The 23,122-nt window shown below is 47.6% G+C and overlaps 1 protein-coding gene across 2 annotated transcripts in view; it reads right to left on the bottom strand.

Moving 5' to 3' along the window:
• The window catches only part of SDK1 (sidekick cell adhesion molecule 1), a 982,307-nt gene that overhangs the window by 172,435 nt on the left and 786,750 nt on the right, over nt 1-23,122 (bottom strand). For both annotated transcript variants that reach the window (XM_030933228.1, XM_030933229.1), the window contains 2 exons: nt 22,405-22,596; nt 20,040-20,161 (listed from right to left, as the gene is read on the bottom strand). In XM_030933228.1, coding sequence (XP_030789088.1) covers nt 20,040-20,161; nt 22,405-22,596 — 314 coding nt within the window. The remainder of the gene's footprint in view (nt 1-20,039; nt 20,162-22,404; nt 22,597-23,122) is intronic.

Genomic DNA, 23,122 nt, shown 5'->3' with positions numbered 1-23,122 from the left:
GCCCGCTGAGACTGATACCAGCTAGTCCTAACCTTGCCTGGCCCGGCCCTTCTCTTGGAAGCCACAGCAGAGGCTCCTGCCACAGTCCCCTCCTCCTCTGCCTCCTGACCAACCCGGTGCTTCCACACGTGGCCCTGCATGGCGTGCCCTGCCCCCTCCCCTTGGGATCTGTCAGCAACAAGCCGTCTTTCCAACGCCATTTGTCTCCCGATCTGTTGGTGTCACCATTCCCAAATAAAAATAAGATCTACACTTTGAAACAACAGGCGCTGTGCAAGTTTCTAATTCTGAGACTTTCATTCCTCTCTTCTCTCTGCCTGGAATGTCTTCCTACCCATCAAAAGACTATATCCCCTTCAAGGTCCAACCTGAGTCTCACCTCCTCTGCAGAGCCTTCCTGGCTGACCCTGCTCACTTACTTGCTTTCACATACTCCCCTGGCCATAGATCATCACAACAATTCTCACAAGTCTCATGTGTACCAAAATTGAGACTACATTTGTGGCTGGGCACAGTGGCTCACACCTGTAATCCCAGCACTTTGGGAGGCTGAGGCAGGAGGATCGCTTGAGCTCAGGAATTTGAGACCAGCCAGGGCCACAGAGGGAGACCCCATCTCTACCAAAAAAATAAAAAATAAAAATAAAAGGGTGTGGTGGTATGCTCCTGCAATCCCAGCTACTCAGGAGGCTGAGGTGGGAGAATTTCTTGAGCCTGGGAGGTTGAGGCTGCAGTGAGCCAAGATTGTGCCACTGCACTCCAACCTGGGTGACAGAGCAAGACCCTGTCTCAAAACAACAACAACAAGAAAACAAACAAAAAAGACTACATTTCCTTCCTCCTTCCCACATCCTTCCTCCTGAAAATTGTGAATTCTTGGAGGGAGAAACTAAAACGTTTTCACCTTAGTAATCTAATATGTAGCATGATACCTGAAACAATAAAATCCATAAAACAGTAGGTGCTTAATAAATGTCTGCTGGGTGAATGGACGAATGAAGGAAAGAAATATAAAACCTAATGGCTGGAGAAATGAAACACACAGGCAAATCTAAAAAATCCAGCAAGAGAATTAAGATGAAGGAATCAGAGCAGGGAACGGTCCTCAGAAAGAACGGGGAAATACGAGTCTCATAAAATTTAATTTGGTTTGACAGTTGTGATTTATATATACGTTGACCTCTATTTCTCGAAAATGACATTTGTGGTGAAACACTTCCTTTGGTCCCACTTGAGTTGTCACTTATGCTGCAGTATGTTCCTCTCCTGTGGTAGTTTTAAAGCCCCATAACAGGACCTCAACGGATCGGATAGACAAATGAACACCATTCATCTCACAGAGCTTTTCTATGCTGGTTGAGAAATAGGAGAGAGAAGTCATTGTGAGGGTGTTACTATGGACAGTCGAGCAACCAAGAAACATTCTGAGATTTCTGAGTATGTATGTCACTGTCACCTGTCTCCCCAGTACCTAAACACTTAGGCAGAGACATTACACCAGAACAAAAAATGAGGCCCATCTCGGCAAATTTACCCAGATGACCGCAGGATTACTGAAGGCGCTATTAGGGCTGATGACAGCTCTCCTGTGCATATGCGACTGACTATTCCGAAATAATGTCACTCGTGTTCCTCCTATTATGAAAAAGAAATTCAACTACAGTCAGGGTTTACTACGTCCGAAATGCTGACAGATACTTATCCAAAGGGCCACAGACAGGCCTCACGTCCATCCATAATGAGGGAAGGAGGAGACAGAAGTAGTGATGAGAAAGCCCCAGCCCCAGATCTTGAAGTGATGAGACAAAAGCATTTGGCTTTACGAACCTGCAGGACACGCGGCACACTAGAATTTCTCCCTTCAGAGGTAACAGGTAGCCAGGTGGACAGTGAAGTCAGTCAAGGTTGGAAAAACTTTACTGGGCCTCAGGCGGCCCAATATGTCTGTGTTGGGCTATGTCTGTCCCGGATGGTGTGTGTGCGATGCTCCATCCACCTGTTCACAGCGCTTCTTGGCACGATGCCTTCCTTCTATGCAGCAGGCCCTGTTCTGGGTGCCAAGAGGAGATCTGGCACTGCACAGACAAGGTCCCCGCTCTCACTGAGCTTGTGTTCCCGGGAGGACAAAGACGGTAACCATGTAATAAATCAATACAGGACGTTACTGTACCAAACAGAGCAACCTGAGAGCCCCTGGCCATACTGGAGCTGTCTACTTCCTGACCCAGGTGAGCCCCTCACCTAGAGCCGGCCCAGGCTATCTTGCAATCTTTGTTTGCTGCCAGGTGGGGTGAGGCAGGAACAGGCCAACGCCTCTGCAAAGATGGGCTGCCCCTGACCCTCTGCCCAGCTGGGTGAAGCCTGGGAGCCCAGTGTGCTGGGTGAGAAGCCTCCTGGCTGTTCCTAAAGTCAGTTTCTCCCGGGAAAAAGAGACGGGGACTGCTGGATTGGACCTTTTCAAGCTATGGGAGTTGGCGGTTCTGCTTGAGTGCGCTGTGAGTAGCATCAGCCTGACTCTTCACTGCCACTGTGGGTGTTCGAGCCCAGGCTGTCTCTTCCTGGGCGACAGATTCTTAGTCACTGGGGACTTCGCAGACCTGGGTTCAATGACCATGGCGACCCCACAGGGGTTTCAGGTCCCCAGCCCCTGATTCTCAGCTCCCGTGTGGCGCTCATCCCGCCTGAGCCTGCCCTGCTGGCCTCTGCCTGGTTTCCCGGGTATTTTCTAGGACAGGGCCCTGCACACTCCACAGGCCTCCCTCTGGGGAAGGCGGTTTTCCTCTGAAGCTCAGTGTCTCAAGCAGCCTTCTTGGATGCTAAACACTTGCCTTGACTTCATTATTTTTATTATTAGGAACTTACATTTATTCAATGTCTAATGTGTGCTAGTCCCATGCTAAAGCGTTAAATGAACTGCTGGTCTCCGAATTTTACGATGAAGAAACTGAGGCTTACGGAGGCCCCACAACCCATCCCAGTATGGTTGGCCCCCAGCCTCTGTTCTCCACCCTCTGCCAACTAGCCAGCTCTCAGGGACCGTCTCCTACACCCCTAACAACATTGCCGGGAGGGTGGTTTGTTGCTAAGATGCCTAAAGTTCCTCTCTGGTGCTGGCTCTACCAGGTAACCTCGCCTTTCCCTGGCCTTGCCTGTGGCCACACAAATCCAAGCAAGTCCCAGCTGGCTCTGCCCTGCCACAGCCAGGCATGGTTCCAGATGGAATGCTGGCAGCATTAAAGGTAGAGTGTAGGGATCTGAGTGTCTTATTCCAGGAGCCTCTGGAATTTCTAAGGCTTGACATTGCCTGAGGTGCTGTAAACACTGTGGACTTTTGAAGAGAGGAAAGCAAATCACAGAAAAGACACGCTTAGGAAAGTGGACACTTTACAGCTACATTTCTGGATAGGTCTCTACCGACATGTCCACACTGCCTATTTTTGAAAGGAAGGTCCTCAGGCCGGGTGCGGTGGCTCAAGCCTGTAATCCCAGCACTTTGGGAGGCCGAGACGGGCAGATCACAAGGTTAGGAGATCGAGACCATCCTGGCTAACACGGTGAAACCCCGTCTCTACTAAAAAAAACACAAAAAACTAGCCGGGTGAGGTGGCAGGCGCCTGTAGTCACAGCTACTCGGGAGGCTGAGGCAGGAGAATGGCGTAAACCCGGGAGGCGGAACTTGCAGTGAGCTGGGATCCGGCCACTGCACTCCAGCCTGGGTGGCAGAGCAAGACTCCATCTCAAAAAAAAGAAAGGAAGGTCCTCATGATGACATGGAGCAGGGACCCCGCTTAGGGACTGATGGGCCCCCAAACATGGAAATAAAGAAAAATCTTGAGTTCCTTCAAGGGAAATTCCAGGCACCTAACAAGCCATGAGAAGTAAATGAGCAAGGCTGGGCGTGGTGGCTCACGCCTGGAATCCCAGCACTTTGGGAGGCCGAGGTGGGCGGATCACCTGAGGTCAGAAGTTCAAGACAAGCCCGGCCAACATGGTGAAACCCCATCTCTACTAAAAATACAAAAAATTAGCCGGGTATGGTGGCGGGCGCCTATAATCCCAGCTACTTGGGAGGCTGAGGCAGGAGAATCGCTTGAACCCAGGAGGCGGAGGTTGCAGTGAGCTGAGATTGCACCACTGCACTCTAGCCTGGGACACAGAGCAAGACTCCGTCTCAAAAAAAAAAAAAAAAAAAAGTAAATTAGCAACTTGACAAACAAGAAGGTAAAAGTAGCTGAAAACAATAGCCAAGGAGGCTAGAGTCAGGAGATGCTTGGTTCCCAATAGAAACTAAAGTGACATCTTACCATGTGTCCCTGAGTTGTTTTTCAGAAACCCAGACTCCCACCAAACGGGTTGGCTACACAGGTCCACTACACATAGGCCTCAGATCTGGGCGAGCTGAGGAAGACTTCAGATATGGGGGAGCTTAGGGCGGAACTCTGACTTCTGCTGTTCATTCTAAATTTCCTCCTAAAAGAATTCCTGTGAGCCTGGAGGAACTCACACCCTCAGGCCAGAGCTAATGTTCTTTTCTGCTGACCCAAAATGTTTAGACGAAGCTTCAACCCCTTAACTAATCACAGATCAGAAAATCTTTGAATTTACCTATAACTTGTGGGTTCCTGCTTCAAGATGGCCTTTTAGGTAAAACCAATGTGTCGCCTCTGTGTCCTATTGCTTGACTCTGCCTGAAGCCTCTGCCTCTCTGCCTTTATAGATCCTTACTGTAAGCCATAGGACAGGTCAGGTCTTAGGCATGAGTGACCCGATTCTCCTGGTCTGGTGCCCTGAAAGAAATGCCTCACTTTCTCTCTCTGCAATCCTGATGTCAACGGTGTGGCTTTGCCGTGCCAGGCGGGTCCACAAGTCCGGTTCAATAACAATAAAGGAAACCTCCTCTGAGGTCCCGGTCCTTTGCTTCTCCCTCTGAGGCACGGCCACCTGCCATGAGGTCTTGCTATCTTGCTTCCTTCCTGAGTCTGTCTTTCCTACTCACTGAAGGCAGGTTCTCTTTGCACCTGCCTCAGAGACCCCTGCATCTAGCACAGCACTGGACCACAGCGAGTGTCAGCACATGGGGATGGGAGGGGCAAGTGGAGCAGAAGCAAGTTCTGCAGAAGGCCAATCCCATCCTGGAATTCCTGGGCAATCCATTTGGCTTTCAAACCCCTGGAAGGGCCAGGTGTGGTGGCTCACACCTGTAATACCAGCACTTTGGGAGGCCGAGGTGGTTGGATCATTTGAGGTCAGGGGTTCAAGACCAGCCTGGACAACATGGTAAAACCCCCTCTCTACTAAAAATACAAAAATTAGCCGGGTGTGGTGGCACGTACCTGTAATCCCAGCTACTCTACTTGGGAGGCTGAGGCAGGAGAATCGCTTGAACTTGCGAGGTGGAGGTTGCAGTGAGCTGAGATCATGTCACTGCACTCCAGCCTGGGCAACAGAGTGAGAGTCCGTCTCAAAAAAAAAAAAAGCAAAAAATAAAAAAACACCCTGGCCCTTTAGGCAAAAAGGGGACTGTGCCCGGGTTGTATGGGCTTCAACTTCTGACAAGGGAAAGCAGAGACACTCATCTGCTGAGACGACATTTTCCCCAGGATTCACCTCTGGGAGAAGAGTATTGCAAGAGGCTTTGGATCAAGGGCATGTTAGGGGAACAGAAAGCCCCATACATCCCGCAAGATGTCCTCGCAGGTGAGTGCCTCGGCAAACAGCAAAATGAAACACAGCCCGTGGCCTCCCATCCATCAGCCTGGGATCCGGTCCCTCGGCACAACATGTGCTTAGGAGACAGACAGTGTTGCTTCACGCCCCCGACTTCACCGAGGCATGCGTCATTCCAAATGCTGTTGCTGTCGATGCCGCCGGCAGCCTCGGTGTCTCTAAGTGTCCTACCTGGGGACGCTGGGCGCCCGGCTGCTCCATCTCCACTACTCTTTAGTTACAGAGAGACCAGCACTAAACAGACTTGTGCTTTATTTTATTAGCCCATAACACTCTCTAAAACAGTTTCTTCTAAGAAAATGGCTACTATTATGCACAAATAAGCACTAAGTGGGACTTTTTTTTTTTGCTTTCCATTTTCAGAATGAAAACAGTTTTAGCTGTACCTAAAGTGTTACCACTAGCATCTTCATTATGGAAAACTCTGCTCAGAGCAGGCTTTTGAGAAGACTAGACGTTATTTTGGCCATTAGAGCACAGCAAATGGCCGTGAATGGCAGGGGTTTATGGAGGTAACTGAGCAGACAAACAGGAGAGGCAAATGAAAACATGTAACATTTGCATTCTCCCTTTTATGGTGCACCATAAAAACGCGCAAAGGGATGTTTTGCTCACTCTACAGTCAAAGGTTACTAATTAAGCAAAGCATTACTGAGCCAGAAATACCTATAAAAGCTGCTTTTTTTTTTTTATTTCTTTTTTTTTTTTTTGCAACCCACATCTGGGCATCAACTTATTATAGGGCTTTTCAGTGGGTTCCTCCAATGATTAGGATCCTTCATTCCATAATTCACTGAAGATAACTCTAAGTAATAAAACCTGCTTGATGCACTTTTCAAGGAAACTTCTGCAAAGAAGATACGATTGAAAAGTGGATCAAAGGGAAGAAACATGAACGTTCTTCTGGCAGAGAGTATTGTGGTGCGAGCCTTCGTCCCTGCCCCACTCTGCCGCTCTCTGCCTGGGCTCACGTTCACGGAGCCTCGAGACAGGGCTTCGCAGTTGTCCCCTTCTTGGGCCCTCCACACCCAACTGATGGGTTCTGTTGTTCCTTCCTCAGTGTCCTCCCGGTGCCCCAGCAGACCTCTCTGGCGTCACCTCCCTGACTTCTATGTGATTAATGACTTTGCATCTAGACCATGAGCTCTGGAATCTTTCTCCTCCCCAAATTCCAGCCCAGTACCAGGCACAGACTAGGAGTCAACAACTGTTTCCCCGGTGAGAGGCTGTGAGAGGGGACCCTGGGGAGCAAGAGCCAGCGTCCTGGGAGTACCACAGGACAGGGGGTGGGCGAGCACAGAGGGAGGCTGGGACAGAGCCACAGACGGCCTCGGGGGCTGGCAAGTTTCTCAGAGGAGATGCGTTTGTAAAGTAGCTCAAGCTCGACAGAAAGCAGTTGTGTGTACACCTCAGAGAAGTCAATGTAACCCCATGTTCTAGTTCTCTCAATCACCTGTGAGACAGGCACTGTTATTCAGGCTTTACAGCTGAAGAACATGACCTAAAAGACTTCCCTAAAGCCACACAGCTAGAAAGTGGTGGAGCTGGGATTCCGGGCCCTGTCACTCTGATCCTGTGCTGCTTGTGTCCACACCCCCGATGGTTTTGTTCTGCTCGCTGCATGTCATGATGTCTTTCCTGGGGCATGAGTCAGAGATGATCCGAGGAATGTGATGAAGGCCAGGAAGGTGGCACATGGACAGAAGCAGCGTGGAGTTCCCCAAAAGAACGTGTGGCCAGACTTCTGGCAGTAAGAATGAGAAGAGGGGGCTGCAGAATTCTTCTTTCCCCGGACAGAGCTGTAAAGGTGTTGGGTAGTGATGTGGAGGGTTGGAGTGTATTCTGCTTGAGTCTGTAGAAGATTGAACAGAGGCTCTTATCTACACTGGCCTGCCAGCAAAACACCCTCAGAAGGTGCTTAAAGAGATGCCTGCTCATTCATCATTGTTAAAAGCATACTCTGCTGTTGGCAGGGCACAGTGGCTCACACCTGTAATCCCAGCACTCTGAGAGGCCAAAGTGGGCAGATCACCTGAAGTCAGGAGTTTGAGACCAGCCTGGCCAACATGGTGAAACCCCATCTCCACCAAAAACACAAAAATTAGCCAGGTGTGGTGGTACATGCCTATACTCCCAGCTACCCACAAAGCTGAGGATCATTTGAACCTGGGAGGTGGAGGCTGCATTGAGCCCAGATCGTGACTCTGCACTCCAGCCTGGGTGACAGAGTGAGACTCCGTCTCAAAAACAAAAACAAACAAACAGACAAAAAACAAGAAAATGGCAAATGTGGAGAAATCTAAGCCAACACTCACTCTGAGACAGGATGCCCCAATAAGGATCATTGCCTTCGTGGATACAGAAAAGTGACACAGAGTTGACATGCCGGACATATAACAAGTATGACTTGACAGGACTTCAGGAATTTTTGAGTCCTGTACTTAAGTCCTGGAAGGAGGACAGTGCAGTCATGTTAGACTTTGATAAGTTTATATGCAAAAATTTTAATGGCAGCCATCATCCTCCCCTTCCCAGAGCAGGGTGTGAGAGAGTTCAGTCAGAGGTCAGGATCTGGGCAAAGAAGGTATCCAAGCAGAAGGGTGTTCAAGCAGAGTGGCAGCCCACTTTGATCATGAGACTGGCCACATAGAGTGGAATTCAGCAAAAAAAAAAATACTGAGGATACTGGGAACCAGAGAAGGGCTGGGACAGATGCAGAAAGGGGGAAGCTCACGTAAACTGAGGGGTTTTGCATTGTATTTGGAGGTGATGGTGTGAAATACTGCTTTTCAGAATACGTGGCTAGATACAGAAAACAACCTAGCTATAGACATACATAATTTCCTAGCTGGGAGCAGTGATGCCCCAGGAGCAACGAGCACATGACTGCCTGGATCTTGGTTTCTAAATCCCACTCTCCACTGCCCTAACCCAAGGTTCCCTGGAGAAATGGCTGGGAAAGAAGAGAGAAAGAACAAGATGAGTTGAGATCATCTTGTGCCAGAAGATAAGGATGTGCTCAAAGAATGATGGAGGCATCAAAAGAATACAGAAGCCAGCTGGAAGGGCTCCCCCGCAGCCCCCAACAGGCCAAATGGAGGGAAGGTTCAGCACCAAAATTAGCAATGATAGCGATGGGTTAAAATCTGTTAACCAAAATAAAAAGTCATGCATCCACACTGATGATAATTAATGGAAAAATGAATGAGAAGAAAGCTTTTGCTTTCAGGAATAGGTCAATAGATAAATGAAGAAGAAATGATTGAATTTTTAAAAAAAAATCACTGGTGCCCTCATTGCCCTAATTAATTCCAACAAGAAATATTAATGGATGACAAACTGGTGGATGAGACTGGAAAGAGAAAAATGAGGTTTTTAGAGAATCTCAAAGTATCTTCTCATAAAATACTGATTAACCGTAAAGCAGGTGGTGCAGAGGTGGGGGTAATTTTAGAGTGGAGAAATCTCAGTCAAGTGAGCAGAATTACTGGACTAACAACAGGACATGCCAAGGCCAGGTCAAACCCAACAAGGTGTAGCAGGAGGCGCCCAGCATCACTTCCCCCACATTCTGACCAAAAATGCATCACCTCGGACGACTCCTAAAGACACTGGGATAAATACAAATCAAGGGGAATCTAGGAAATAACTAGCCTGTAGTCTCCAAAACTGTCAAGGTCACGGAAGTCAAGAAATAACTGAGATCACAGGAGACCACTGGGTGTAGTCCATGTCCTGAAGTGGAGCCTTTTGATACCAAGGACTTTTGGGGAAAACTGGCAAATCATGGATGGCGCCTTTGGGTGAAGGGGAATTCTCTGTAGGATTCTTAAGGCTTGTCTGTAGTTTCTAAAACACTTTTGAAATCAAAGGGAAGGATTACCCTTTAAGGGAACTGGAAATTCCAGGTGAAATGTTTAACCATTGTCTGCAGGCTGTGAGTTGGCCCAGGAGTCAGGCAGCCCCAGGGATTCACCGGCATGTGGGCTCCACGCTACGGAGCTTCCCTGACCCGGACACTCAGAAACAGCCCAGTGGGGTGTATGAAACCAACACAGGCCTGGGGAAGGGGCAAGGCCACGAGGGGGAAGGCCAGAAGCTTTCCCCGTTCATTCTTCCCTAGGGCACTAAAATCTCTGAACTGCTGGAGAATAGCAGCCAGGGAGAGGCTGCCTGAGCATATCCTGCCTCCAAGGCCCAGCACAGAGTTCCTCCAAGGCGGGACCCTCAGCAGAGATGCAGATCTTTCATTTTGTGGAGATGCAGATCTGTCATTTCCAAGTCTCACAAATGGAAGAGTGCTGCAGCCCCTGCCCCACGGGTTCTGACGAACCGACTCGTGGGTCTGGGCGCCTCCCTTCCCACAATGTGTGGCAGGATTGGGAGGCACTGAGAACCCTGTGCAGATGCCCATGAGGGTGTCACCTCCACCTGAGGGTCTCACGTCCACCTGAGAGAGGGTCTCACCTCCGCCTGAGGGACCTCATCCTGCAGATGCCTATGAGGGTCTCACCTCCACCTGAGGGAGGGTCTCACCTCCACCTGAGGGACCTCATCGTGTAAACGCCCACAACGGTCCCCCGCCTGAGGGCTAAGGAACACAAGCTCAATCTAATCTTTGTTTATGAAAACTGGTGAGAAAATAAACTATCGATCTTAAAACCTAAGCCAAACCAACAACCAGAAAAGGCCGAGTTCACTTACGAACATGGAAACAACGATCTTAACCCCAAACAAAACAAACATCGTGACCAGATTGCTTCTGTCTCAGGAGCTCCGGGATGGTGAAGCAGAAGGGCAGCGTGAATCACCTTACCAACAGATGAAATCAGAAAAACCATATGGGCAGCTCAATAGACGAAAAACTAGTCTGATGCAATTAAATTTATTTATGCTTTTAAAAAAATAATAAAAAAAATACCAATTCCTAGCAAACCAGGATTAGAAAAGAATCAACCCAATACAGGCTGGATATATTTTTTTTAAAGCCTACATCAATGGTGTAAATGTCATACCTGGATAAAATCTTAAAATAATGTCTTTAAAGTAATAAAACAAAGATTGTCTTCTATCACTGTCCCAATCCAATATGATAGAAGAGGTCTTAGCACTCCCAGTAAGATTACAAAATACTCAAATAAGAAGAAACAAAAAAAGAGAAAGAAAGGATATAAAAAATTCTAAGAAAGAAACAAAAACTGTCACTATTAACAGATGATATGAATTATTTACAGAAAATTACAGGAAAACTAGCCAACTAACAAGAGAATTCTCAAAGTTTCTGGCTGTAACACCAATACACCAGGCTGAGCAGCCACAGACTTCCCAGATTTGCAGGCTCCAATCCGGCTTCATAGCTTGGCTGTGTGACCCTGGCAGGTAACCCAACCCTCTCATGTCTCATCTGTGACAGCCAACAGAGAGCCATTATGAGAATTAAACATGTTCATAGTTGTGAAAGCACTTAGAACACAGAAGAGTTTATTAAAGAAACAAAAATATTTAAAAATCAATTGTGTTCCTCTATGCCAACAACACAGGCAGAAAATGTCATTTAAAACAGGCACATGTCGGATCACGAGGTCAGGAGATCAAGACCACCCTGGCTAACACAGTGAAACCCCGTCTCTACCAAAAATACAAAAATTAGCCGGCCGTGGTGGCGGGCGCCTGTAGTCCCAGCTACACAGGAGGCTGAGTGAGGCAGGAGAATGGCGTGAACCCGGGAGGCAGAGCTTGCAGTGAGTGGAGATCATGCCACTGTACTTCAGACTGGGCGACAGAGTGAGACTCCATCTCAAAAAAAAAAAAAAAAAAAAAAAAATAGGCACACGTGAGTTAATCTTCATGACAACCTCGCAGATAGGACTATTGACCCCATTCTCCAGAGAGAAATTCAGCCTCACAAAGAAGTTAAGAAGCAATGTCTACAGAGCTAGGAAATACTGGTGCTAAAAAGGGGGGGAACCAGGTCTGTCTGATTCAAAGCCCATATTCTTCGCATTACAGCTTTTGAGGTATATTGGTCACCCCTCATTTTCCTGCCTTTCTGAGAGCAGGTGAAGGCAGGATTAGAGAACCCAGTGCTTTGCCAAGAAGAAAGCAGCTGAGAAAAGTAGATTTAAACAAGTGAAAAGAGGTAGCACGTTTCTGGACAGAAAAATTCAACATCATCAGACGTCCACAAGAGTGGCCAGGAAAATCCTAAGAAAGTCAAGTAGTGCATGTGTGTGTGTGTGTGTGTGTGTGCACACTGCTTATGGGGAAGGAGGCCTCATCAGATTGTGTGTGTGTGCACACTGGTTATGGGGAAGGAGGCCTCATCAGATATTAAAGCATGGTTTAAAGCCTCTCTAAGTAAACAATGTGAAATTAGTTCATGAATAACTGGGCTAATAGAACAGAATGAAAAGTTCAGATACAGACCTAAGTGCATACAGGAATTTAATGTTACAAATCAGGAAAAAAAAAAAAAGTCATTTTAACAAATGGCACTGAGGCAATTACATAGCTATTTGCAAAATGATGAAAATGGATTCATACCTCACTCCATATACAGGAACCAGTTCCGAATGGATGCAGTTCTAAATGTAAAAATGAAACCAGAAAATTGGTAGCAGAAAAGTGGTTGGGTTCCTTTAGAACCTGAAAGTGGGGAAAACCTTTCTGCCTATGATTCAAAAACCAGAGGCATGCAAGAAAGGAGTCATAAATTAGACTTCAATTTTTTTTTTTTGCATGACCAAAAATATAGACATGTTGCTGCTGGGAATGCAGCAACCTGCAGATGAGGAATTTGGCAATGTCTGGGAAGTTTACATGTGCATTTGCCTTGTGATCCAGCCAACCCATGCCTGGGAATCTACCCCAAAGATAAGGTGGCAAAAATACAAAATGACTATGCAAAAGGCTGAAAACAAGCTTGAGGCTGAATGAGGTCCCCTGGAGATGCCCACACCCTAATTTCTGGAACCCATGAGTACACTGCCTTACATGGCAGGAGAGGTTCCACAGATGTGATTAAGGGTATGAGCCTTACATCAGGGAGCTTATCCAGGTGAATACAAGCTAGTCACGAGTCCTTAAAAGTGGAAGTGGGAGGCTGAAGAGTGGGCAAGAGAGATGAGAAGGAAGGAGGAGGAAAAAGCCAGAGTCTGAGAGGACTCGACCTCCTCCGGCTGCTCTGAAGGTGAAGGAAGGGGACCCGGAGCCATAGACTGTGGTGACCTCCAGGAGCCGGGAATGACCATGGCTGACAGCAGAGTATGGGGACCTCAGTCCTACAACCGCAAGGACTGAATTCTGCCACAACCTGAATGAGCCTGGAAGCTGACTCATCCCCAGAGCTTCCAGAAGAAACATGGCCCTGCAGCCTCCCTGACTTTAGCCAGTGAGACCCATGCTGGACCTCTGACCTGCAGAACTAGAAGATGACACATTGATGTTGTATCAGCCACTCAGTTTTTGGTGATTTGTAATGGCAGTGATATAAAACTAATACACATCCCAATGCCTGTCAGCAGAGGACTAGCTACATAAACAAGCCCCAGCTCATGCACACCAGGCAGACCTGAGCAGGTGTGGGAAGAAAGGACAATTGCGCACATGATGCCCAGGGGTGTTCAGGGTGTACCGTCACAGGAAGACAGCAAGGCGCAATATGCTACCTTCTGCGGAAGACAGAGGAAGTACACAAATACGGAGAGTTGCTTAAGTTGCCAAAAAAAAAAAAGGATAAGGCAAAAGCTTAATAAATAAGGTTATCTATGCGGCAGACAGGCAACAGGGTAAGGGGACAAAAGAATGGAAACTTCTCTGAATATCACTTTTTAAATAGTTTTGACTTTGACATCATGTAAATGAGTTATATCCTCAAAAATTAATTTAAAATCCTCCAACAATTTTTAAAAATGTAAAATGAGCTAGGCGTGGTGGCTTGCACCTGTAATCCCAGCACTCTGGGAGGCTGAGGCCGGTGGATCACTTGAGGTCAGGAGTTCAAGACCAGCCTGGCCAACATGGTGAAACCCCATCTCTAATAAAAATACAAAAATTAGCTGGGTGTGGTGGCGGGCACCTGTAATCCCAGCTACTCAGTAGGCTGAGGCAGGAGAATAGCTTGAACCCAGGAGGTGGGGGTTGCAGTGAGCTGAGATTGCACCACTGTACTCCAGCCTGGGTGACAGAGCGAGACTCCGTCTCAAAATAAATAAAATAAATAAATAAATAAATAAATAAATAAATAAATAATGTAAAGTGATTTTTAAAGAAAGTCAGTGCTAAAAATTGAAGCAAAAGAACAAAACAAGTCCTGAAATGAATGAACTTAAATCCATATCAAGATAACCACAGTGAGAAAAGAACAGTGTGGCTTTAGAACAGTATTGCAACTGTACTGTATACTGTAAGTATAAACTATATTATAAACAATATAAACTGTAGGTATAAACTGAATATATTGTACTTCCACGGTATAACATATTCTAAGGACAAATAATTAAATTTCATTCAGTAGTCTCTGTTACTCATACCACTGAGATTACAATTTTGAAACTCCTAATACAATAGTATCTGTGTTTTCACATAAACTTTTCATATAAGATACACAGGCAAATTCACAGACCACAGGTATATGCAATTTTGAACCTCCTAATACAACAGGAGGATAAAGAAGATGAAGTCAGGAGTCCTAAAAAGCACAGTCTTAGTGTAAGGGAAAATATAGTTAAAATATACATTTAGGCCGGGCATGGTGGCTTATGCCGGTAATCCCAGCACTTTGGGAGGCTGAGGCAGGTGGATCACCTGATGTCAGGTGTTCGAGACCAGTCTGGCCCAACATGGTGAAACCCCATCTCTAATAAAAATACAAAAATTAGATGGACGTGGTGGTGGGCACCTATAATCCCAGCTACTCAGGAGGCTGAGGCAGGAGAATGGCATGAACCTGGGAGGCGGAGCTTGCAATGAGCTGAGATAGTGCCACTGCACTCCAGCCTGGGCAACAGAACAAGACTCCATCTCAAATAAATAAAATAAAATAAAATAAAATATACATTTAAGTTAACATAACATAACACAACATAACATATACATTTAAGTCAGTAACCTGAAGTTTCACTGGAAATGTCAGTATGAATTCATGATGCTTCAGAAAAGATGTTCTCTGTCTACTGGGAAGGTGTCGAAGCAGTGACCATCTGGGAGCGATAAGCATCCACCTTGGTGCTCTCATTATCGTCTTTAAATAGCATTTGACACTCAAGAAACCAAGGCCCGGCAGGCCGGGTTCCATCTCAGCGTGAGGCAGGAAGTCATCAAAGAGAGCAGCCTCAGTCTGGAGCCCCAGGATACGAAAGCCTCCGTAGGCCAAAGACGGGCCAATTCTAGGTTCAAAAAGAATAATGACTGCAGGTGACTGAAACCCACTGAACAGGTAAGAATCTATGCTTTCCTGATGATACTCAGCAAATGAGATCACAAGACAGAAAAAGAAAGAAAAATCTATTTAACATTGGAAGTAACCAGGGGACCAAATCCTCACCCTGAAAATTGGTAATTAAAGGAAAAGAATTAAGCATTTATTCTGCCTTCCTATATTTGAAGGTAACTAAATAGTCTGAGGGATGAGGGGAGATGCTTCTTTTCAGAGTTCCAACAGCTAAATGAGGAAAGATTGATAGAAGTAGAAAATGATCATCTTGAATATCCTAAGAACATAATTAATTCAGGCAAAGATCATGGATGGATGAGACCATTAGATAAAAAGCTGATGGAGAAATTCACAAGGTAGGGATCAGGCTGCTATGCTCTGCCACCCAAATTAGCATCCCTGAGTGGGGCAACTAGGTCTACATGCCTCCAACCTGCTGCAGTAACTGGGAAGCAGTCTTAGGGAGGGAGGGAGGGAAAGAGGAAGAGAGGGAGGAAGAAAGGAAGGAAGGGAGGGAGAGAGGAAGGGAGGGAGGAAAAAAGGGAGGGAGGGAGAGAGGAAGTAAAGAAGGGAGGGAGGGAGGAAGTAGAGGGAGGGAGGAAGTAAAAAAGGGAGGGAATGTGGAGTAAGGAAGGAGAGAAGCAGGGGGAGGGAGGAAAGAAGGGAGGGATGGAGGAAAGAAGGGAGGGAGGGAGGAAAGAAGGGAGGGAGGGAGGGAGGCAGAAAGGAAAGAAGGGAGGGAGGGATGAAGGGAGGGGTGAAGGGAGGAAGGGAGGGAGGGAGAGAGGGAAGGAAGGAGGGAAGGAAGGAGGGAAGGAGGGAAGGAGGGAGGAGTGGAAATGGAATCTACCAGTCCTTTGCAATGAAATTCCAGTTTACAGGGCAAATGGGGGTAGAGGAACAGGTCAAGTGACCCCACAAGGATGTAACCAGGTGCATCTACAATGCAGATGTCCCATGGGATGACTGGCTGGGTTTTCTCAATGAGGTAACTGCATTCGGGGAAAGGGTGGGGGATTTCGCTAGATTAAGAGAGCTGTAACCTATAGTGACAGGAAGCAGATGAGTGGTTGTGGGGATGGGGAGGGTTGGTAGGGAGGGATACTGGGGGCTGCAAGGGCACCTTTGAGGGTGAAGAACGTGTTCATTATCTCGACTGTGGTCACAGCTTCCCAGGTGTGTGTATAAGTCACAAGTGTCAAACTGTCCACCTTAAATATATGCAGTTTACTGTATATCAATTACAATATGTCAATAAAGCTGTTTACGGTGTTTTTATGATTTGAGAGACATGACAACAAAATGAATAGCGTGAACCTTGTGTGAATCCTACTTTTATCAAAATCACTGTAAAGAGGTGTTTTGGAAAATTTGGGGAAATCTGAGTGTGAACTGATGATTAGATGATATTAAAAAGTTTGAATTGCCAGGTGCGGTGGCTCATGCCTATAATCCCAGCACTCTGGGAGGCTGAGGCTGACAGATCACCTGAATTCAGGAGTTCAAGACCAGTTGGGGCAACACGGCAAAACCCTGTCTCTACCAAAAACATAAAAAGTTAGCTGGCGTGGTGGCGCACGCCTGTGGTCCTAGCTACTCAGGAGGCTGAGATGGGAGGATTGCCTGAGCCCGGGAGGCAGAGGTTGTAGTGAGCTGAGATCGCACCACTTCACTCCTGCCTGGGTGACAGAGTGAGATCCTATCTCAAAAAAACAATAACAATAATTTCATCAGGTGTGATAGTGGTATGAGAGAAGATACCCATATTTTCATGTAGATTTTTTTTTTTTTTGAGACAGAGAGTCTTGCTTTGTCATCCAGGCTGGAGTACATTGGCGTGATCTTGGCTCACTGCTATCTCCACCTCCTGGGTTCAAGCGATTCTCCTGCCTCAGCCTCCTGAGTGGGGGGATTACAGACGTGTGCCACCATGCCCAGCTAAATTTTATATCTTTAGTAGAGATGGGGTTTCACATGTTGGCCAGGCTGGCCTCGAACTCCCAACCTCAAGTGATCCACTGCCTTCGTCTCCTAAAGTGCTGCATTACAGGTGTGGGCCACCGTGCCTGGTCAAACTTTTCACTGAAGTAAGACACACAGGCAAGCTCACAGACCACTGGTGTATACACAAAATAAGCACACACATCTAACCCTGATACAGATCAAAAGATAGCACTCCTGCCATTCCAGACACCCTCTCCTCAGGTGGACCCCTCCCAGTCACCGTCACCTCCATGGTAAGTAACCACAGGGGTCCCAGGAAAACCCAAATTCCAGCACCAAAGAGTACTTCTTCCTGTTTTGGAACATTCTATAAATGGAATCACACAATATATGCTCCAAGCAGGATCTGGTTTTTCTTTTGCTAAACATTATGCCTGTGAAATTCATCCATATTGGCATGTGAACAGGTATTTTAGACACACGTGTGACACGTATGGGGGCAAAGTGACATGTGGTCTGAAATATGCTTCAAAATACGCCAATAAAAAAGCAGGGGTGGATGGATGTGGCGAAATCTTGAGGATCATTGACTTTCGCTGATGGGTACCAGGGGGCTTACTCTACTATTCTCCTTCCTTTTGCATATATTTAAGATGTTTTACATTAAAAATGTAAAACCTCTTTAGAGGTCAGGCGCAGTGACTCATGCCTGTAATCCCAGCACTTTGGGAGGCCGAGGCAGGCAGCTCATGAGGTCAGGAGATTGAGACCATCCTGGCTAACATGGTGAAACCCCGTCTCTACTAAAATACAAAAACTTAGCTGGGCATGGTGGCGGGCACCTGTAGTCCCAGCTACTCGGGAGGCTGAGGCAGGGTAACTGCCTGAACCTGGGAGTCAGAGGTTGCAGTGAGCCGAGATGGCGCCACTGCACTCCAGCCTGGTGACAGAGCAAGACTCTGTCTCAAAAATAAACAAACAGGCCGTATGACATAAAGCCAGGATGCTGTGGCCGAGAAACTGTGTCGAGGGTCCCCACATCACTCCACGTCTTTCCCTCCCAGGTGAGCCGAAACACCACACTCCCAGACTCTCCTGCGGCGACAGCGGGCCACGCGACCAAGTTCTGGGCAACGGAACATGGGCAAAAGGAGCGTCGTCCACTCCCAGGCCTGCCTGGATGCACAAATGAGCTCCCGTATGTTGAGCCCTGAAGACGCTGGCATTTCTGTCACTGTGGCCCGCCCAGTCCTAGCATAACACCACATTCTAAAGCTCGCAATGAGCGCTGCTTCCTGGCCTCAGCTACGTGGCATTGTCAGACACTGAAGACCACAGCGGGTGCTTCTGTGGGCCTAAAAGTATTGCCTTCTGCTGATGGATTTTATTTTATTATTTTATTTTTTTATTTTGCTTTTTGAGATGGATTCTCGCTTTGTCGCCCAGGCTGGAGTGCGGTGGCGCGATCTCGGCTCACTGCAAGCTCCGCCTCCTGGGTTCATGCCATTCTCCTGCCTCAGCCTCCCAGTAGCTGGGACTACAGGCGCCCGCCACCATGCCCGGCTAATTTTTTGTATTTTTAGTAGAGACGGGGTTTCACCGTGTTAGCCAGGATGGTCTTGATCTCCTGACCTCGTGATCCGCCCGCCTCGGCCTCCCAAAGTGCTGGGATTACAGGTGTGAGCCACCGCGCCCGGCCCGCTGATGGATTTTAATTACTAGACTTGGTTTTCATGAGACATGGTGATTCTCGTCCTATATTTAATCTTAAGCATTTTAAAGTTGCTTTCATCAATGGAGTCTTCATTGGCTGAGGACTGATTTTCTTAATTTGATGTGAGGTAGGGCTCTGCTGCTATTTTTCCTAAGTAAATAATTGTTCCAGCCCCATTTGTGGGTCAGTCCCATCCAGATGGTTTGCGCCTTCAGGATCCTCCTTAGATTTTCGGAAATGTTTGCTTAATGAAACTTTTGAAGAGGTAGATAGGATTTGTTCACTAATTTATGGCCAATTTCCCAGAGTGGATCGTCTTGCAATGTGGTACAAGTACAGTCATGAAAACCACAAGGATTTTACTACAGATAATAACTATTTTGAAACTTTACTACTCCTCATAATTTGGCCCTTTATCTTTTTCCTCCTGCTTTTATTGGAACATGGAACTGGCAGACTGCATGGTTTCACCAGCGCCAGAGTGATCCTAGTCAAGCCCGGCGCTGTCCCGGACCTCTGCATGCTGCAGCACTTGCACAGCGGGAGTCAGACCAGAAGTCTCTCGGGGGAGTCCACTCTCTCAGGTCCTGTGGAACCCACCCCTCGCTCTCCCTAGACTCACTCCCTGCCAGCCCAGGGCTTGCTCTGCTCCCTCCAGCACCCGCCCTCCTTGCTGTCCCTCAAATATAACAGCTTTCCCGCAGCTGGAGGTCTTTCTTCCCCAGACGGCACTTTTCTCCTCGACAGCAGAAACTCAGCCAGCTTTGTCTACTGCAATAGCCCCCGTGCCCGGAATAGTGCCTGCAGATAGAACAATCGTCTCTAAAAATATTGTTGAATGAATGCATAGCTAATGACACACAAGCGGTACCAAGCAATTAATCCTATTAGTATATTTAGTAGCTAATTGTGATACAGAATTTTTAAAACCTCAATCAACAACGCGATCCAATTTTGGGTACCTCTTTTGAATCACAATTTTCATTTTAACCCTTGGTATTCTTGTCTTAGCACCTGGTAGGACCCCAGCCTGACATCTTGTTCTTTGTCTTCCGACATTCTGCCCTGCTATCTGGGCTATCTCCAGCCCCTGGTTCTCCCACTCCAAGCATGCCCATCTCCCCCACACCCCCATGCCATCATCTGCAGGGGAGCCACTCACTCACAGGCCCCAACACTGCTCTTGGGAAATGCCGGCTCCCGGTCTAATGACACACGTACCTGCCCCTCGACAATCCACCTGGAGATGGAGGTTTTCCCATCATAGCCTGGCCGGAACTGAAGGGTGGCGGAGCGAGGGCTGATGTTGGAAATGACCAGGTTGGATGGGGCACCAGGAAGGTCTAGAGAGGAACCAGGGAGGAAAGGGAGAGATTTACAGTCCGTCACAGCTTAGGAAGGGTATCAAACATGTCAGCTTCAAAAGTAAACAGTTTTGACACCATTCGACACCAAAAAAGGATTTGTTCTCAAAAGCATGAAGGTGAGAAGCAGCACAGCTTCCCCAGAGGCATGATCAGTGCATGGTTTTTGCTTTAATAGGCTGACCCGGTGGACTTCAGGAGACATACCGCGAACACGGCCTCCTTGATGGGAAACTCTGAAGGGATGTGTCATGCCTTACACATCTCTGTACTTTGTAGGTAATTAACAGATGCTGGCTGAATGAGGAAAGGATGAATGAATGTAATCCTTCCTGGCTCCTGAAACCACACAAAGAACGAATGGCCATACTTCCTTTCATAATTACCGTGGCCTCAGAGGGGTGGAGGGAAGAGTGCACAAGCCCAGGGTTGTTCCCAGGTAGCGTGGCACCTGCTCAGGATCAGGTCTTGAGCCTTAGGCTTCTTGGGTCTGGTTTCCAAGACTACCACATTCTCGTGCAAGTGCAGAACTCTCCTCACTCTGCCTGTGTTCAGTTGCTTGGGTAACTGGATAAGGTGGAAGGTGGGATCTGAATGAGCCTCCCGTTGAGGGTGCCTGTGGCTCAAGCCTACTCCTACATGAGAGACCCTTCAGATGTCGCTCCCTAAAGAGCATCTCCCACTTGGAACTGTAGCACTATGAGTTCAAAGTGAGAGCTTTTAGATTACTGTGCCATGCAAAATACTCTAGAGAAAGATAAGGGGCTAAAATGGGGGCGGGGGGGAAGAAAAGAAAAATGCAAGACTAGTGCAGCTTTCAGACCGCACTGTCTCTGAGGAATGCTTTCCTCATTTGCTGTTGCTTGGGGTGTTTGAAACCAGGTCTTGCCCAGGGACAGTGAAAGTATTTTGGTGATCGATTCCATATTGGCGGGGGCAGGGTCTGTAGGATCTCAAGGGTCCTTTCCACATCTAGTTTTTAATGAATTTGAAATAGAAAATGTTTAAATCGAAGGACAAGTGGGCTCTTTCCTTTCTATTTCTCAGCTCTCTAGATTTTTAAATGGCTCTTCAACCATTAATGGTGATAAACTTCAAGCACAGTAAACAGAACACGGCGTCCCCAAAGCAGTCCTTGCCATCTGATTTGCCTCCAGCCACTACCCAGGATGAGTGGGCAAGGCTTTAGGACCCTTCTCCAGCTACAAGCATTCAGCCTTGGCAATGAAGGAATGGCAACTCCAGCGCCTCCCTGCACCTTGGTTATTAGGGGTTTGGCCAAAGCAGCCAGGCCTCAGTTTCCCCTCTAACACTCCACTCTGTGGCTCCAGACGTAGCGTGGATCACAGTGTTTCTGGAAGCACAGCCTTCCGGAGATCAGCTAACCCATTTCCCTGCCCTGGATGAACAACGTCCAAGACATCTCAGGAAAACCCTGGCAACTCACACACAGATGTGCTTCCAGTGTTAACCTTGGTCACTGTATATACCCCTTTTTAACCAATTAAACCACACGTCCTCATCGCTGATATGGTTTGACTGTGTCCCCACTCAAATATCATCTTGAAATGTAACTCCCACAATTCCCACGTGTCACGAGAGGAACCCGGTGGGAGGTAATCGAATCATGGGGACAGGGCTTTCCTGTGCTGTTCTCGTGATACTGAGTAAGTCTCACAAGATCTGTGGGTTTTAAAAATGGGAGTTTCCCTGTACGGGCTCTCTCTTTGCCTGCTGCCATCCACGTAATACATGGCTTGCTCCCCCTTGCCTTCTGCCATGATTGTGAGGCCTCCCCAACCATGTGGAACTGTCAATCCATTAAACCTCTTTCTTTTGTAAATGGTCGAGTCTCAGGTACGTCTTTATCAGCAGCATGAAAATGGACTAATAGAATCATCGCTACTGTTTTTAAAGTATTCATGATATTTTAGATACGCATTGGGAACTGGCTTTAAACACTTTCAACGTGTGTTCTGGGAACTGGCTGAGGCCAAAGCAGGAGGAGAAGACAGAAGGGATGTGAGGCCGCGGTGGAATGCTCTGGAGAATGAGGCTGAAGTGGGCTCAACACCCATTTACCCTCCAGCATCTTGGCAGGAGGTCACTCCTCCTTTTCAAGGCACTTAGTGGCTTCCACACAAAAGTGTCAATCAAATTCTAGCGTCAGGAATCTCCAAGAGAAAGGCAACAGCAGGAGGACTGCACACGATTTTACTGACCTGGGGGCACTCCAGAGGAAATGGTGGAAGAAGTCACCAGGCCAGCGCCCACAGCAGTCACAGCAGCCACATCGATGGTGTAGGTGGTGAGAGATGAGAGGCCTTGGATCTTGTACTCATGCGTCGTGCTGTTCAGGGTGTGCGTGAGACGAGAGTCGTTCCTGCCGTACACCTCCCAAGAGATCTGGTAGCCTAGAAAGCAACAGGACCAGATCAGCATTGGTCTCCTGAAGGCCAAGGGCTCACCTGGATTCCATAGCACCATCTTTGCAGGCTTGGAGCTATGGAGAGCTTGGCTGGATGTACTGAAGGCGCCTCAGAGCCACTGTGCTACTGACATGCGACACAGGTCAAGGCTCCTTCCTCTGTGCGCCCACTGCCACCTCACAAACCTGCTTATGGGAGTGACGGTCCCACCACAGGGGACCGTCCCTCCCTACCAGGGTGAGCTTCACAAGGACGGGGCCTATTGGAAGCTCTGGTAAGCTCAGCACCAGGTGCATGAACTGAAAAATGACGACAGCTGCCAGCCTGCTGTGCTCAATTCAACCTTGTCAAATTATGAATGCATTTCACCAATAATTCCACTAAAAAAATTTTATGTATGTATGTGTCTATCTATTTATTGATTTTTGAGTCTGCTGCCCAGGCTGAAGTGCAATGGTGCAATCATAGCTCACTGCAGCCTCAACCTCCTGGGTTCAATCCATCCTCCCGC

Source organism: Rhinopithecus roxellana, chromosome 6, assembly GCF_007565055.1.
Source record: "Rhinopithecus roxellana isolate Shanxi Qingling chromosome 6, ASM756505v1, whole genome shotgun sequence".
NCBI classification, from domain to species: domain Eukaryota; kingdom Metazoa; phylum Chordata; class Mammalia; order Primates; family Cercopithecidae; genus Rhinopithecus; species Rhinopithecus roxellana.
This window is presented reverse-complemented; position numbering and strand designations above follow the sequence as displayed.